Source organism: Pleurodeles waltl, chromosome 4_1 (assembly GCF_031143425.1).
Source record: "Pleurodeles waltl isolate 20211129_DDA chromosome 4_1, aPleWal1.hap1.20221129, whole genome shotgun sequence".
Lineage (NCBI taxonomy): Eukaryota > Metazoa > Chordata > Amphibia > Caudata > Salamandridae > Pleurodeles > Pleurodeles waltl.
The window spans coordinates 20,190,922-20,209,312 of record NC_090442.1 but is presented as its reverse complement, the minus strand read 5'-3'; the positions used below and the strand labels follow the sequence as shown (position 1 = coordinate 20,209,312).

General features: G+C 47.1%; 1 protein-coding gene across 1 annotated transcript; it reads right to left on the bottom strand.

Annotated features, from left to right (window-relative positions):
- Positions 1-12,810: 12,810 nt before the first annotated feature.
- LOC138286925 (zinc finger protein 84-like) lies at positions 12,811-14,500 on the bottom strand. Its single transcript, XM_069227308.1, has 2 exons — positions 13,235-14,500; positions 12,811-13,131 (listed from the first exon to the last, which is right to left on the bottom strand). Exons 1-2 carry the CDS (start codon positions 14,498-14,500, stop codon positions 12,811-12,813), a joined length of 1,587 nt encoding a protein of 528 aa, XP_069083409.1.
- Between the last annotated feature and the right edge of the window lie 3,891 nt (positions 14,501-18,391).

The following is an 18,391-nucleotide window of genomic DNA, read 5'->3' as shown; positions in this document are numbered from 1 at the left end:
ACATTCAGGCACACTTATGAGCACTGGGGCCCTGGTGAACAGGGTCCCAGTGACACATACAACTAAAACAACATATATACAGTGAAAAATGGGGGTAACATGCCAGGCAAGATGGTACTTTCCTACACCCACACACTAAGTAACTTTGCACCCAACCTTCACCAGGTGAAGGTTAGACATATAGGTGACTTATAAGTTACTTAAGTGCAGTGACCCTTGACCCTAGGGTAGGTCGCTTCCCCCGCCGCTGCAGCTCCACCTGCCCAGGCTCCTGCCACCTCCCAGCAAAACCGTAAGTACTCCCTGCGCTCCCCCCTTTCAGCCCCTCGTTACTCACCTCTGTCTTCTGAACTCTCTCTCTTCCAACTTTTTCTTCGGACCTCTGCTGTCCTCTCTCTGTCCATTTTTCTTCACTTTCTGCCCTTCCTCTGGTATCCATTTTCTTTGTGTTCTGCTCTTCTTCCTCACCCCATTTTCTTTGTGTTCTGCTCCTCTTTCTCACCCCATTTTCTTCGTGTTCTTCTCCTTCTGTACTCCATCTCCTTTGTGTTCTTCTCTTCTTCTGTGTTCTTCTCCTCCTGTAGTCCATTTCCTTCATTTTCTTCTCCTTCTGTAGTCCATTTCCCTCATGTTCTTCTCTTCTTCTGTGTTCTTCCCCTTCTGTACTCCATTTCCTTTGTGTTCTTCTTCTCTTCTTCTGTGTTCTTCTCCTTCTGTACTCCATTTCCTTTGTGTTCTTCTCTTCTTCTGTGTTCTTCTCTTCTTTTGTGTTCTTCCCTTCTTCTGTGTTCTTCTCTTCTTCTGTATTCTTCTCTTCTTCTGTATTCTTCCCTTCTTCTGTGTTCTTCTCTTCTTCTGTGTTCTTCTCTTGTTCTGTGTTCTTCCCTTCTTCTGAAGTCCATTTTTCTCTTCCTTCTCTGTTCTCTCCCTCGTCCATTCTTCTTCGCGCTTCCTCTGCTCTCCTCCTGGCCTCGCTCCTCGTTTTTTTTGCCTCCTTCTCCTGTGGATTTTCCTCTTCGGCCCCTTCTTCTCTCACTTTCCCTTCCTTCATTTTCCCTTCCTTCTCTTCTTTCCCTTTCCCTTCTATCTGACTCCCCCTCCCCCGCCCTCTGCTTTCCCGCCGCCACCACCCGTGTGGCCCGCCCCCCACCTGCTCCCATTCATCTCCCGCCCCCAGCTGACTCCTCCTCCCCACCTCCCTCTTATGGCGGCTGCTGCGCAGCCTCGCAGCGCCACGACCCCTGGCCTCCAGCACTCACAAACCCCGCAGCGCCGCTACGACCCCACCTCCCTCCACGCACTCAACCCAGGACGCCCCACAACCTGCTTCCAACCCAACCCGAAACGCACTCATGGACCCTTCACATGTCTTACTTGCAAGCATACCTACCACCGCGACTGCACCCCGCCCGCCAGCCCGCGCGCCAATAACCACCTCAAATGCATCCTCATCAACGCACGCTCCGTCCACAAGCACGCCATTGAACTATGGGACCTCCTGGACTCCAGCGCACCGGACGTCGCCTTCATCACTGAGACCTGGATGAACGCCTCCTCGCCCCCCGACATCGCCATAGCCATCCCCGACGGCTATAAGATCACCAGGAGAGATCGCACCAACCAAGTCGGAGGAGGAATCACCATCATATTCAAGGACTCCATCAACGTCACCACCTCCACCGAAGACACCCCCCTCGCCGCCGAACACATGCACTTCCAGATCCACACCGACCCCAGGATCACCCTCAGAGGAACTCTCATCTACAGACCCCCTGGACCACGCGCCCTCTTCAGCGAATCCATCACAGACTTCATCTCCCTGCACGCCCTAGCCTCGCCGGACTACATCCTCCTCGGAGACCTCAACTTCCACCTGGAGCAGAACAACGACACCAACACCACCACCCTGCTCGCCAACCTCGCCAACCTCGGTCTCAAGCAACTGGTGAACACCCCCACCCACATCGCCGGACACACGCTCGACCCCATCTTCTCCGCCAGCAACCACGTATCCTTCAGCCACTCCTCCGTAATACATTGGACCGACCACAGATGTGTCCACTTCACCTTCAGACGCAAGACTCTTTACCTCCGCACACAACCCATCCCACACAGACATTGGAACAAAATCTCCACGGAACAGCTACTCTCCACTCCCAGCCACAACCAACCTACCATCACCACTGACGCCAACAACGCAGCCCTCAGCCTCACAATGGATCACCAACTGCGCTGACAACCTCGCACCCCTCAGAAGCCTCCCTAGACAGACCAACGCCAGGAAACCTCAATGGTTCACAGACGCCATCAAAGACCACACCGTAGAAAACATGTCTGCCCTTAAAAACGCCACCCGCGAACACCATCAGCTGATCCGCGCCACCAAAAGAACATCCTTCAAAGACTGACTGGACAAGAACACTCACAACAGCAAAGAACTCTTCAACATCGTCAAAGAGCTCTCCAATCCTAACGCCAACTCCAACTCCATCACGCCCTTACAAGAACTCTGCAACTCCCTCGCTACCTTCTTCCATCAAAAGATCACCGACCTACACAACAGCTTCGGTCCTCAGACCCAGCCTACCACCACAGAACCCACAGCCCCAGCCTTCACCCTCAACGCATGGACACACATCAGCACGGAAGAGACCAAAACTACCATGAACACCATCCACTCCTGTGCCCCCTCGGACCCCTGTCCCCACTTCATCTTCAACAAAGCCGATGACATCATCGCCCCCCATCTCCAGACCATCATCAACAGCTCGTTTGGATCTGCCACCTTCCCCGAGAGCTGGAAACACGCAGAAGTCAACGCTCTCCTTAAGAAACCTACGGCGGACCCCAGCGACCTGAAGAACTTCCGCCCCATCTCGCTCCTCCCCTTCCCTGCCAAAGTCATCGAGAAGACCGTCAACAAGCAACTGACCAAATTCCTTGAAGACAACAACCTACTCGACCCCTCCCAGTCCGGATTCCGAGCCAACCACAGCACGGAAACCGCCCTCATCGCAGTCACCGATGACATCAGAACTCTGCTGGACAACGGAGAAACAGCCGCCCTCATCCTCCTCGACCTCTCGGCTGCATTCAACACTGTCTGCCACCGCATCCTAACATCCCGCTTCCGCTCCACCGGTATCCAAGGACAGGCCCTGAACTGGATCACCTCTTTCCTCTCTAACCGCTCCCAAAGAGTCTACCTCCCGCCGTTCCGCTCGGACCCCACCGAGATCATCTGCGGCGTCCCACAGGGCTCCTCGCTCAGCCCGACTCTCTTCAATGTCTACATGAGCCCCCTCACCGACATCGCACGCAAACACATCATCATCTCCTACGCCGACGACACCCAGCTGATACTTTCCCTCACCAAGGACCCTACCATCGCCAAGACCAACCTGCAGGATGGAATGAAAGACGTCGCAGAATGGATGAAACTCAGCCGCCTGAAGCTGAACTCGGACAAAACGGAAGTCCTCATCCTCGGAAACACCCCGTCCGCCTGGGACAACTCTTGGTGGCCCTCGGCCCTGGGCACCGCACCAACCCCCTCAGACCACGCACGCAACCTCAGATTCATCCTGGACCCGCTCCTCACCATGACAAAACAAGTCAACGCCGTCTCGTCTTCCTGCTTCCTCACTCTCCGCATGCTCCGAAAGATCTTCCGCTGGATCCCCGCCGACACGAGAAAAACTGTGACCCACGCCCTCGCCACAAGCCGCTTGGACTACGGAAACACCCTATACGCAGGAACCACCGCAAGAATCCAGAAACGTCTTCAGCGAATACAAAACGCCTCCGCACGCCTCATCCTCGACATACCCCGCCACAGCCACATCTCCGCCCACCTGAGACACCTGCACTGGCTACCCGTCAACAAAAGGATCACCTTCAGGCTCCTCACCCACGCACACAAAGCCCTCCACAACAAGGGACCCGGATACCTCAACCGTCGCCTCAGTTTCTACACGCCCACCCGTCAACTTCGCTCCGCCAGCCTCGCACTCGCCGCCGTCCCTCGCATCCGCCGTACCACGGCAGGTGGGAAATCCTTCTCCTACCTGGCGGCCAAAACATGGAACTCCCTCCCCGCCAACCTCAGGACCACCCAAGACGACCTCGCATTCCAGAGGCAGCTCAAGACCTGGCTCTTCGAGCAGCAGTAACCCCCTCCCCCTAGCGCCTTCAGACCCTCACGGGTGAGTAGCGCGCTTTATAAATATTATTGATTGATTGATTGATTGGTAAATGGCTGTGAAATAACGTGGACGTTATTTCACGCAGGCTGCAATGGCAGGCCTGTGTAAGAATTGTCAGAGCTCCCTATGGGTGGCAAAAGAAATGCTGCAGCCCATAGGGATCTCCTGGAACCCAATACCCTGGGTACCTCAGTACCATATACTAGGGAATTATATGGGTGTACCAGTATGCCAATGTGAATTGGTAAATTTAGTCACTAGCCTGTTAGTGACAAATTTGGAAAGCAGAGAGAGCATAACCACTGAGGTTCTGGTTAGCAGAGCCTCAGTGAGACAGTTAGGCATCACACAGGGAACACATACAGGGCACATACTTATGAGCACTGGGGCCCTCCCTGGCAGGGTCCCAGTGACACATAGGGGGTAGACCGCGCAGCGGTATTCTGAGTTTCCCGCTGGGCTGGCGGGCGACCGCCAGAAGGCCGCCCGCCAGCCCAGCGGGAAACCCCCTTCCATGAGGATGCCGGCTCCGAATGGAGCCGGCGGAGTGGAAGGGGTGCGACGGGTGCAGTTGCACCCGTCGCGATTTTCAGTGTCTGCTTGGCAGACACTGAAAATCTTGGTGGGGCCCTGTTAGGGGGCCCCTGCAGTGCCCATGCCATTGGCATGGGCACTGCAGGGGCCCCCAGGGGCCCCACGACACCCGTTACCGCCAGCCAGGTTCTGGCGGTCAAAACCGCCAGAACCAGGCTGGCGGTAAGGGGGTCGGAATCCCCATGGCGGCGCTGCAGGCAGCGCCGCCATGGAGGATTCCCTAGGGCAGCGGGAAACCGGCGGGACACCGCCGGTTTCCTGTTTCTGACCGCGGCTGTACCGCTGCGGTCAGAATGCCCATGGATGCACCGCCAGCCTGTTGGCGGTGCTTCCGCGGTCCCCGGCCCTGGCGGTAGACAACCGCCAGGGTCGGAATGACCCCCATAGACTAAAACAACATATATACAGTGAAATATGGGGGTAACATGCCAGGCAAGATGGTACTTTCCTACACTTTGTACATCTAAAAAGCCCATTTAGCATTTCTTAACGGCCCAAAATAGCAGCTTGGACTGTTAAGAAATGCTAAATGGCTTTGTACATGTGGGCCTTATTTTCCAGAGTGTTGCGGTGTTAGCAGTTGGCCATGTGGGGATTGGACTCACACCAGCTCTACAATGGAGTAACTTACTAATTTTTTGGGTTCCTTTTGGCTGCAGTAACTTTAGAAGTGCAGTTTGCGAATAGTAACAGGTTTACATTTTTTGTGGGTGAGTGCAGACCGACTCTCTCCAAACTCCTCCTTAAACATCTCCGACTTAGTAGTAAGTATGCCTCATTTTGTAGCCTCCCTCCTAGTCCCTCCTACATTTACTACCAAGTAGTAAACTTGCATGTGTGAGGATCTCCCCACAGAAAAGATAGGAGAGATGGAAGTTTACGTGTGAACTGCATTTAGTAGTAATAATGCCTCTGCTACAGTACTTCTTACATTTACTACCAAATAGTAAACTTGCATGTGTGAGGATCACCCCGCAGGAAAGACGGGACAGATGTAGATGGGGATTTACACTCGTAAGTTTGAAAACATTTTGTAGTACTTCAGCAGTACTACTGTAGTATTACTAAACTGATAAGCCTGTCAGCCTCAGGGTATTCTTCCATCACATTTTCTCCCCTTTGCTCTGCTGGAATTTGTTTTTGTTGCCACAGGACTCGGTGCAGTTTATTGCTGCTAACCACTGCTAGAGTGCTCACTCCCCTAAACATGATAAAACTGACTTACAGTCAATTGCCACATTTAATTTACTTGTAAGTCCCTAGTGAGGCGGTGCTACGTGTACTCATAGTCTTTAAATAAAATACTACTAGTGGGCCTGCAGCTCTCACTGTGCCACCCACTTAAGTGGCCCTGTCACATATGTCTCCTGATTGCTACTGCAGCCTGTGTAGAGTTTTAAACTGCCAATTTGACTTGGCAAAATAACTCCTTTGCCAGGCCTAAGCCCTCCTTTTTTATACATATATCTCACCCCTGAGGTAGGCCATTAACAGTCCTTAAAGCAGGGTACAGTATATTTAAAAAGTTGGACATGTACTTTTAAGTTCTACATCTCTTGGTAGCGAAAACAATTTAAATACGTTTTTTACTACTCCAACGCCTACTTCTCCCATTGGATAACATTGGGTTACCTTATTACATTTAATAAGTGATAACCTTTGCTTGTGAACAGGTAGCAATATCATGTCTGGTCACTAAGGAATTGTAATTTAAAATCCTCTTTAATGGTAAAGTTGGATTTTAAGTGACAATTCTGAAAATGCCACTTTTAGAAAGTGGAACTTGCTTGTTTTCATAGACAGCTTGACATCTCTGAATATGGGACTGAGGCCAATGTGGATTGAGGTTCCATTGCCCATGACTCAAAAGACACAGACCCTTAACTCTGAAGTTTCCACTGAAAAAAATCACAGAAGGGATTAACAGTTGCAGGTGGTGAAACTGCTCAGCTGAAATGAGCTACCAGTCGAATTCTATATAGCTAGTAAATTCCTGCACAAGGCACACCTACTGACACCATACAAAGAGGACAAACAGAGGGCATTTTAATCTCTGACGTTAGAGTAGATCATAAAAGGTATATTAAAAGAAGTCTCCATGCAACTCCTACAGAGCGGTCTCCTATCTAAATATGAAAATAAAAATTGTGATGAATAGAATAGAAACAATTGTAACACTAATACACAGAGACCAGAATGGTTTTATGCCCCACCACACTTAAACGCATAACATCCGACAGCCCGATAATGCCCTGGCCCTAGAGGGGCACATTCTGGTTCCCACCACTCTACTTTTAACTGATTTTGGAAAGCCAATTTGATAATCTGAATTGGGGTTACTTATTTGTCTTGCTTGAAGTATGTTAAATTCTTTCATGCAGAACTTGTGACGAGGATACAGATAGGACATCGCTTGCCCAAACTCATTTCTATTGTCAAGGGTACCAGGCAGGGCTGCCAATTGTCCCCCTTCTTTTTGCTCGTGCAAGAGAACTATTGGTTAGAATTTGTAAAATGAGACCCCCCCGAGTTATGCTTTAAGTGAGCAACCAGGGTGAAACATAAGGTATTACTTTATGTTTATGACCTATTAATATATGTGAGTGACCCTAAACTTTGAGGCCACAAATCTTTCAGCCAGTGAATGATTTTGAAATGTCAATGCCCACGAGCAAAGATATCCCAACGGCCCTCTCCACAGGCCGCAGACCCACTGGAGCTATGGCAGCAGTGGCCATGTTGTTAGGCTGAACCTGAGGCCGGGAGGGGATTCATCTTCAGGAGTCTTGTGGTGGTGTTTTGGGATGTCCAGGCCCTTGCCAATGCACCCCCAAATTCAGGAACATCTCCCATGCCCGGACTGTTGGTCTTAGGGGCTCATGATTTGGGCCTGACTGACCATGAGTGTTACACAAGGCTAGCCACACTGATGGGGAAGACCCTAGACTTTGATTTCAAGTATTCTCTATTCATAAATAAGAAAATCACTGAAGAGTTGACAGAATGTGACTGAATGAATCATTCAAGATTTATTTTCGAATGAACGTACATTAATGTATATTCCATGAAATCGTTACCTCAGCAGTACAGAAGAATACATCAATAACAAAAATGCATATTAACATTAGCTAATCAATTCATAAACAGTAGTAGGGAAACAATGAACTGCTGCACCAAAAGTACAACATACATCTAATGTCTAAAAATTAATTCAAAGCGATCCATAGTTTAAAAGGCCAATGGTTAAATTAAACTGCAAAAGAATGTACCAGCTGCTTCTTCCAACCTATGGATGACATAAATTGTTAGTCTAATAACGTCAATTTATGACCTAAGCCTCACATACATAGACAATTCCTCTCTAGTTTCAGCATGTTTAATACTTTTGGCCAATTATTACAGAACACTGATGATAGGAGAAAGGTTATTACATATTTAAAGCTCCTCACATTAGCACATTTAAAATCTGTTTCATTTTAAGAGCAACATTACATTGGCAAGAGCAGCTCGGCCAATAGCACTCCTGTTACCTGTCACCAGTTTTCCTGTTATCTGTCGCCTCAGAGTCGGAGTGACTGTGCACCTCCTTATTCTGCACATCTGCACTGAAAGCTAGGGACAGATTTCTTATTAGTCAATTAACCATTTACATTATTCAAACATCCCCACAGCCACTAGCCCATGTGGAGAAGTCAATCCTCAGTGAACCCCCGCCATGCCATGCAGATAGGTAACCATATAACTAGGAAAAAACTAGTTACTTAACTGTGCTAGTTTTCTGGTGGATACTCTTATCTGCCTGCACGTTCCTGACCTGTAGTATAATCTCAGGTGCCACTTTGGATCTGGATACTTCAAGGTACTCACATCACCACTGAGAGAGAAGGTCTAGTCTGCATGGCTGCTTGAGAAGAGGGCATATGAAGACATGCTGAACGTCTGCATACCACACTACCCTTGGCCAATCCAGGTTGATGAGAATGACTTGGGACCGGTCTTGGAGTATCTTCCACGGAACCCAAGGAATCAAAGGAAATGTCCCCCCAAAGGCTACCAATAATGGACACTGGAGGACACAGAACTGCTGATGTACATTTTCTGAAGATGCAAAAATGTTCACCTGAGGAGTATCCCACTGGTGAAGATGTCCTGGACTACCTCCAGTAGAATACGCCACTTATGATCAGCAAGATAACGTCACCTGATGCTGTTGACTCTGACATTCAGAGACTCAGCTACATGACTGGTGGTAAGCCAAATCCCTTGGCAGTGTGTCCAAGTCCCAATTCTTGCAGACAAAGGAGCTGAGACCCTCCCCCCTCTTACTTATTGACATAAGGACCGACCTTGGATGGAGGGGAGGAAGGCCTTGAGCACCAGCCAAATTGCCTGCTATTTCAACTGGAGAACCTGTTCTTCCAGAGACCACGGGCCTCTGATCTCCAGATCTTCTAGGCAAGCTCCCCACCCTGAGGTGGGAGCATCCATTACTACTGTAGCCACAGCTAAAGGGGGTGCAAAAGACGTCCTGCAACTCAGGTTCATCTTGTTTCACCACTAAACCACTTCTGCTGAAGCACTGGGGGAGATTATGTAACAGTCCAACAGGTTTCCTCCGTACTGTAGCCACTACATGCAGGAACCCATCAGACCTAGGAGTCATAGGACCTTCAGAACTGGGACTCGTGCACTGTGTTGGAAGGAGGGAACCAATTTCTGAATGTTGGCAATTCTCTAAGGTGGAGGAAAGGTGTGGAGAATAGTGGTTTCCTGTACTGACCCAATAAACTGGAGTCATTGGGGGTGCTTCCAGTGGGATTTTGGCTTGTTAATTAAGAAACCCAGGTCGAACAGCAGGGCTACTCTTGACTGTACATAGCGAGATACTGCCTCCAGTGATCCAACTTTAATTAGCCAGTCAAACATGTATGGAAATATTAGTGTGCCCGACATTCGTAGATGGGATGCAATCACTGTCATCTTCTTTGTGAAAACTTGAGGTGATGATGTTAACCTAAACGGGAACAGTACAAACTGGTAGTGGATGAAGCTACTACAAAACATAGATGGGACCACAATATCAGATGTGGAAGTGAGCATCCTGCAGCTCAGGTGACACCATCCAAACTCCAGCTCCAGCTTCCAATGCCAGTAACACCTGAGCTAAGGTCTGTCTCTTGAACTTTTGCTTTTTGAGGAAGAAGCTAAATTCTCTGAGGTCCAGGCTCAGACGCAGAAAGTTGTCCTTCTAGGAAACAAAGAAGCTGGCCGTGTTCCAACTCTACTTGCACCACAGCTGAGTACTGCCACCTCTTGCTGAGAACAGGAAGATTTATCCAGACCCGGGAGGGGATTGAAGGCAGGGGTGGATGGGGGTTGGCATCTGTAGGAATGAAAGGGTGTAGCCTCTTTCTACGATTTGGAGGACCCACTGGTCTGAAGTAACAGCCTTCCAGGCCAGGAGAAAGAACGATACCCCCCAACCCACAGGCCTCAAGTGGGTGAGAAAATGTGAACTAGACCTGCTTTCCTGCTGGTGAAGGGGAGGAGGGGAAGGAAGAGGAGGAGGCTTGCTTGATGGATCCACAGCATTTTTCTCTGGCCCTGCCTCTATACACTTTGACCAGCGGATTTTGCTACTGATGGGATTGGAGAAAGTAAGTCTGATGTTGGTTAAAGGACAATTCCTTCAACACGCCAGGAAAATGGTGAAATGGGTGATAATCTGTCATAGGAGGTGGCAGTTGAAGTATCAAGGAGTGGGTTGTAGCATTGCTGGCCTTGAACTTCTCTAATGCTAAATCCGACAAGGCATGTCCTGTCAAACGGGAGGTCATGATGCTGGCCTGGACATCAGGGGAGAAGGCAGAAGTGTGTAGCCAGGTGCACATACGGATGGAGATAGAAGTACCCATGGCTCAGACTAACAAATAAGCAGTGTCCAGTCAAGATTGTATTATGTGGAATGATGCGTTCTGACCATCCAGGACCACCTCTTAGAAGTGCACCCTCATTTTCTCTGGCACATGAGGCACAACCATCTGAGCCATATCCCATATGGCATGGCTGTAGCACGCTCGCAGGCAGTATTTAAGAACTTCAATGCCATGCTTTCTGTTGAAAAAATAATTCTTCCCTAGGCATCAAGGCACTTAAATTCTCTGTCTAAGGGAACTGTTTGAAATCTCCCAGCCGAATGTCCGGATAAGAATGGTGTCTGGATAACTAAGCTTTAGGGTGAGGGATGGGAAGAGAAAAATGGAGGGTCTCCTGTGGCAGAGAGCTAGTGGTGTATCATGAGCTTGTTGACTGTTGGGACGCAGTTTGGCTCCTCTCAGGCCGCCAGCACTTGATCCAGTAGGGCATCATTGAAGGGCAGCAACGGGTCAGCAGAAGGCTCCACCAACAGGGCCTCTGTGAAAACATTAGTTTTAACTGCAATTATAGAAAGTTAAAGCTTTAGGACCTCAGCTGCCATCTTTCCCACCAAATAGAAGGACATAATTTCCGATGAGGGTGGCCCAGCTGTATGTCCAGTTCCATCTCTGGAGAGGTGTCTAATCTGCTGCAGAAGGCAGGCCAGTAAACTCTTACCCCTGGCCATTGCTACCCAAGATGTATAAATTCAAAGGGTCAGAATCTGAATAGGTCATGGATCTCATTTCTGTATCTTCCTCCAATAGTCTTAGTGCTTCCCTGTGCGGTATGTACAGAGGCGCAACTTCAAACAATGGTGGCAGAAGCAGGAGTGGTGTAGGGATCAGTAGTGGTGGGGCTGCCATGTAGGAGGATGAAGCAGATTGGAGTATCTAAGAGCTGGATCAAAAGATGGACAATTCTCTGTTCATCCAGATGGGATGAAGCAAAACGGCGTGAGAGCCAAGGGCATAAACACAGGGAGAGTGTACGACACTTAGGGCCTGAGGCATGCCGGATGACACCAATGCCCTTGCAAAGACTCCGTACGTGGCATTAAGAAATGTTGCCGGATCAGAACCTGGAGCCTGGAACACAGGTGCAGGTTAAGAACTGCCAGGAGAAAGGGTCCCGGCACCGAAGGATCCAGGAAGTTCACGTATGGATCCCGTGGAGGTCGAAACAGTTCTGGGTCAGGTGCAGTGTAGTCACTAGAGTGGGGCAATTGGGAAACGGGTCAACTGCTTCAATGGCAACTAACTATGGTTCCAAGGTGAATTCCCTGGGGGAGTTGGAGGATGTCGAAATGACTTCTCTTTGGAATGCTTCTTGTGCCTTCTCCTCTTCCCCCAAAAGAGTGGGTTGACGGTGCCCTGTAACGAGGTTGGAAGCTAGATCAGCTGTGCCTCTTGTCCCTTGGCCTGCCCATGAAGAGCCTCGCCTCATGGTTCTTGATGGCATTTGGGTGTTTGTTCTGGCAGTAGTCACGAGACTGGGAGTCGTGGTCCAAACCGAGTCACCAGAGGCAGATGAAGTGGGTATCAGTTATGGACATCTGTCCTTCACAATCCCTATAGTGTTTGACTCCAATCTCTTTGGAAAAGACATGTTACTGCACTTGTGGTAAAATTCCTGTGAAAACCTCAAGACTCTTTGAGAAAGCAATCGCTGGATTCGTACCAAAGATGCAGAACAAAGGGAACAGATGTCTTAGCACTGGGATGAGCCCAATATATGGCTTCAGTGATGTCACTGGATCCCTCCTCCGATGCTGATGCAAAGCCAGGGCGACCGCCCAGCAATATGCTAGCCTTGAAGAGTCTGGATCTCGACTGGTGCCTGAGTATTATTCTATGGGTAAGGAATTTGCAGGTAGACTTATCCATCAGAAGTGGTCTCTGTTTAGTCACAGGCGCAGAGACGATTGATTCTCATTGGTTCACAAAACCTTCAATATGAGAAATATATGTGTTTGCTGGTGTACTTGGAGGTGTGATAATCGTCTAAAGCTCTTCGCACATTCATTTCTATGGTATGGATCTTCCCATGTGTGTTTGCTGATGTCTTTAGAGGTGTGATAACTAACTACATTGCTTCAAATATTCACAGCATTTGTATGTTTTTCCCCTGTGTGTGTTTGATAATGTCTCACAAGGTATGCTGACCGACTAAAGCTCAGCCCACATTCACTACAATGGTATGGTTTTTCCCCAGTGTGTGTTCGCTGATGACATTGTAGGTTTGATAACTGACTAAAGGTCTTTGCACATTCATTGCAGTGGTATGGTTTTTCCCCGGTGTGTGTTCGATGATGTCGTTGTAGATCTGATAACTGACAAAAGCTCTTCTTACATTCATTGCAGTGGTATGGTTTTTCCCCGGTGTGTGTTCGATGATGTCGTTGTAGATCTGATAACTGACAAAAGCTTTTCACACATTCATTGCAATTATATGGTTTTTCCTTGTGTGTGTTTGCTGATGCCTTTGCAGGTGTGATAACCAACTAAAGCTTTTCACACATTTCTTGCACTGGTATGTTTCTCCCCCGTATGTGTTCGCTGATGTACTTGGAGGAGCGATAACCGACTAAAGCTCTTTGCACATTCATTGCAATAATAAGGTTTTTCCCCTGTATGTGTTTGCTGATGTCTTTGGAGGTATGATAACTGACTAAATTGCTTCAAACATTCATTGCAACTGTATGGTTTTTCCCCTGTGTGTGTTTGATAATGTCTCTCAAGGTGTGTTGACCGACTAAAGCTGGTCCCACATTCACTACAATGGTATGGTTTTTCCCCATTGTGTGTTCGCTGATGACACTGTAGGTTTGATAACTGACTAAAAGTCTTCACACATTCACTGCACTTGAATGGTTTTTCCCCAGTGTGTGTTTGCTGATGTCTTTGTAGGTGTGATAATTGACAAAAAGTCTTCCCACATACATTGCACTTGAATGGTCTTTCTCCTGTGTGTGTTCGCTGATGAATCCTCAATGTTGAGTAACGACTAAAACTACATCCACATTCATAGCAATCATATGGTTTTTCCCCAGTGTGTGTTTGCTGAGGTCTGTGTAGATCTGATAGCTGACAAAAGCTCTTCATACAGTCATTGCAATGGAATGGGTTTTTCCTTGTGTGTCTTTGCTGATGTCTTTGGAGGTGTGATAACCATCTAAAACTTTTCACACATTCATTGCAATGAAATGGTTTTTCCCCAGTGTGTGTTTGCTGATGTCTTTGTAGATCTGATAACCGACGAAAGCTCTTCGTACATTCATTGCACTTGAATTTGTTTTCTCCCGTGTGAGTTTGCTGATGATTCCTTAATCTTGAAGATTTGCTAAAACTACTTCCACATTCACTGCAATGGTATAGGTTTTCTCCTGTGTGTGTTTGCTGATGTCTTTGGAGGTGTGATAACTGACTAAATTGCTTCACACATTCATTGCAATGGTATGGCTTTTCCCCAGTGTGTGTTTGATAATGTCTCTCAAGGTGTGATAACTTAGTAAAGCGCTTCCCACATTCACTGCATGTGAATGGCTTTTCTCCTCCGTGTGTTTGCCAATGCTCTTTAAGGAGTGCTAAATGACTAAAGCTTTGCACACACTCAGTGCAATAGAAAAGTTTTACTCCTTTGTGTGTTTGCTGTTTGTCCTTTTGTAGCGATGACAAGCTAAAGTTGTCCCTGCCTGTGTATGATTCTTCTTTCTTGGTTAGTGTCTCTAGGTCGGTGATATGCTTGTCCACTTCCCATGACTCTGTTTCCTGAAGGGCCAACATGGTTGATAAAGCACTTGTATTATTCTCACATTTCCTGGGTGAGCTGGTATTTAGGACATTTGATTTCCAATTTAAAAGTCAGCTGTCGCACACAACATATGCCCGGCATCTTTTCGAGTGATTGTGCCTCTTGACTGGATAACAGTTTTGGACACTTGTGGGTAAAGATTATTTTTCCTTCTGGTCAGTACAAGGTAATATATTCTCTTGTTGCTGCAGTTGGGCCAGAAAGAGTTTACAATAGACCCAGAGCACTGAATGATGGTTCTTTATCTTTAGTCCGAGCACTGAGGTAACCACATCATACTGATCCCACAATCAAAGCTGGTGTTGGACACCGGTTTATACAGGAGGTGGTTTGTCTTAATTTTGCAGAGGTCACTTCTTAGTCCTGTGGTGTAGAGGTGCACAACTCAGACTCTTACATTCAATGAATAGCCCTTGACTGCTTCTTTCAGGATCCGTCAGTTTATGTCCAGGTTCCTCTGTTGCCGACCGCACTGTAGACTGGTCCTCGTTATTTCTGACAGTTGTCTTGCAGAGTTGAAGTATTATCTTCATTATTTAACATCATTTTGTGATTTCAAGACTTTTTTCCTGTTGAATGTAAAGAGATTTAAAATAAAAAAATACAATTGTAATAGAATATGAATGCACAATACTTATCTGGTTGTAAACGACAACGCTCTTTTACCACCTTTGAAACCTTGCAAGGTATATTTCACCATACACGGATATTTAACTAAAAGTTGTGTTGAGCACGTCCCATCTGATTTACTTCAGAAGAGGAGGTGATTTATCAGAATCCACAGAGTAACTTAGTACAGAAAGGGCGGTCACGGAGCACCACGTGCTACAGGTACAGTGTAAGTAGATGGACATGGACAAGATGTAATTAAAGAACAGATTGTGGAAAAGGAAGGATCAGGATGTGCTGCTGTTTCGTCAGCTTCAGGAAGTATCTACCAAAGGTAACTCTTCAGACAGTATATAACAAAGGTAACTGTATTCAACTTCTGTACTTTCCTGTGACTTTGTATCAGCTCAAGGGCCAACTCGTCTTTACCCTGCTGTTCTTTAAGTAATCTCGGACACTTTCTGAGCACCTGTGGGGTTGGTTCAAGCAATTCTGGTTTCTTCTAACCTGAAAGACTGGAGCATTATTGTGTGATGAGGTAGATTTTTTATTGGCGTTAACATCTGTCCATCTCCCTAAATCTTGCGCAACGTGCAGGGCCTGGTTCTGGCCTGCACATGTTATGTAGAGAAGAGATTCTTTAACTCTAGCTCGAGTAGTTCAAGTTCAGACCTCCTTGAAATTCAAGATGCAGGTCTTTACAGTGCAGGGGTTCTCTGTAAAACAGAGTGAGGAGTTCATTGTAATGTCCCGCTTTCACATTACACTCAGAGATAAGGCAAACAAACTTTGATTTATAATGTAATATTCAACCATATCAGTCATTTAGTCCTTATTATGGAGACTCTATGACAACTAATAATTTACCTGATAAATCCCCACAGCTAACAGATGTGTGCATATTATTCATTATTCTTCAATTTTCTGACTTTCCAGGGTACCTGACGTAGTGGTGTCCGTTTGGTGCGCAAGAAGCTACTTTGTAGCCAGATGGGGTTCTGCTAGATTAGGAGGAGGTGCACAGGTAGGTGCTTATGAGGTAAACACAGAGGAGGTGCACAGGTATGTGCTTATGAGGTACAAACAGAGGAGGTGCACAGGTAGGTGCTTAGGAGGTACAAACAGAGGAGGTGCACAGGTAGGTGCTTATGAGGTACAAACAGAGGAGGTGCACAGGTAGGTGCTTATGAGGTACAAACAGAGGAGGTGCACAGGTAGGTGCTTATGAGGTACAAACAGAGGAGGTGCACAGGTAGGTGCTTATGAGGTACAAAAAGAGGAGGTTCACAGGTAGGTGCTTATGAGGTACAAACAGAAGAGGTGCACAGATAGGTGCTTATGAGGTACAAACAGAGGAGGTTCACAGGTAGGTGCTTATGAGGTACAAAAAGAGGAGGTGCACAGGTAGGTGCTTATGAGGTACAAACAGAGGAGGTGCACAGTTAGGCGCTTATGAGGTACAAACAGAGGAGGTGCACAGGTAGGTGCTTATGAGATACAAACAAAGGAGGGCTTGAGAGAGCGACCCACTTCCTAGTGTTCTGTTCATTCGAGTTAGCTCACGCTTTCGTGAAGAGATGGCAGTCAGTTAATTTAGATAGTCAGAAGAGCAAGCAATGTGCTGTTGACTCACTTTGAACAAGGCATCCATGTGCGAGGATCTTGGCTGGGGAAGGGTACCCATGAGATTCCAAGATTCCAGATGTTGATACTGCAACAAAAACTTGTTCATATAATATATACTAGTGATTTAGATATATACTAAGTGTAAGTAGGAGTGCAACAGAATTCATATGCTAACTTGGGAATTTTACATCACAAATCACAAGGTCTGCCTCCTTCCAAGATAAGGTGCAAGGTCTATTTACCCTCGATGTACAGGCATTTCATCAAAGAGGACATCTTGTGATTTCCGGGAAGAATAAAGCATGTGATGCAGACATCTCAGCCCTGAAGACCATGGACTCCTAGCTCAGCTTGAGTTGATCTGTTACGTTGCAGAGTACGGAATACCAAAAACAGCCACAAAGCGTCCTTGTGTCTGAAGCCACGCTCAGTAGCAGATTGAGAAAATATCTTGTAAAGTACGCGTGTCAGGGCCTTCTGAGAATCTCATGAAGGCACCTTCAATGCTGAATAGGTTTAACTGCAAAAAGAACCGATGATGGACGGAATGCTGAACAATTTCAAAATTTGCCCCCAGATCACATATGTGGCCTATATCTATTGTTTTGGGTCAAGACTTATTTGCACATGACTGATGTAGGAAAGTGCCTCTTTTGAAATAGTCACCCCCAACCCCCCACACACACACTTTTTGCCTGGTTTCTGGTGCAATTTTGACTAAAAGTGCACTGAGTCTCTGCTAAACAGGTCCCCAGCACCAGATCTCTTTCCCTAAAACTGCACAGTTTTTCCCAATTGGCAAACCTTTAGCTGCCACTAGTAAATAGTACCCCTGGTACCTAGGGCATGGGGTACTAAATAAACTAAAGAAAGGCTCCTGACAGCTGCAGCACATATTGTGCCACCCTCAGGGACCCCCTCCCTAAGTGCACACAGTGCTGCTTTCGCAGACTGCATGTCTTGGTACAAAACCAAATTGAAAACACGTTAAGGGGAAAGGTACAAGGTCCAACACTGCCCCTCTGCTTTAAAATATCTGTGGTTGTTTTGTAGGGTGGGACACCAACTGAGGTAAGACCAATATTCCTAAAGAATGAAGACCTGATATGGAGAAGCAGTAGGATAATCCACCCCTTAGATAAATAAAGAGAACAACATTTTTTGATGCTGAAGTGATTTTTTTAATACAGTTATAACTTTTCATCTATTGGGTAAATAGAGCAACTCAGAAGGTTTCAATAAGCAACCGACATGTGTTTCGCCCCTCACATGGCTGTAAGCCTGGGGCTTTCTCAAGGCTGTAGAAAGTAGAAGACATAGCTGTTATTATTTATACCTATGAAGATTGAAATTTTGAAGAAGTGAGACAACCACCTAGTTGTGATAATATGTAGAAAGGAGAGTGATTTCCCAAATTAACTGGAAGCTAATAGCTCATAAGCAACCAGCAAAGTGGGGCCGGCAGTTTGATAGGAAAACTGTCCCAGCGCTCCTTCATGGTCCAGGGACACACCCGTGCGAATTAGTGACCAAGAGATGATGAAAAGTGATGCAAAGGTGAACCAAGTGTGATCAGATAAACATTCAAAGTCATGACTACGAGCAGAGCTGGCAGTTTTTATAATATA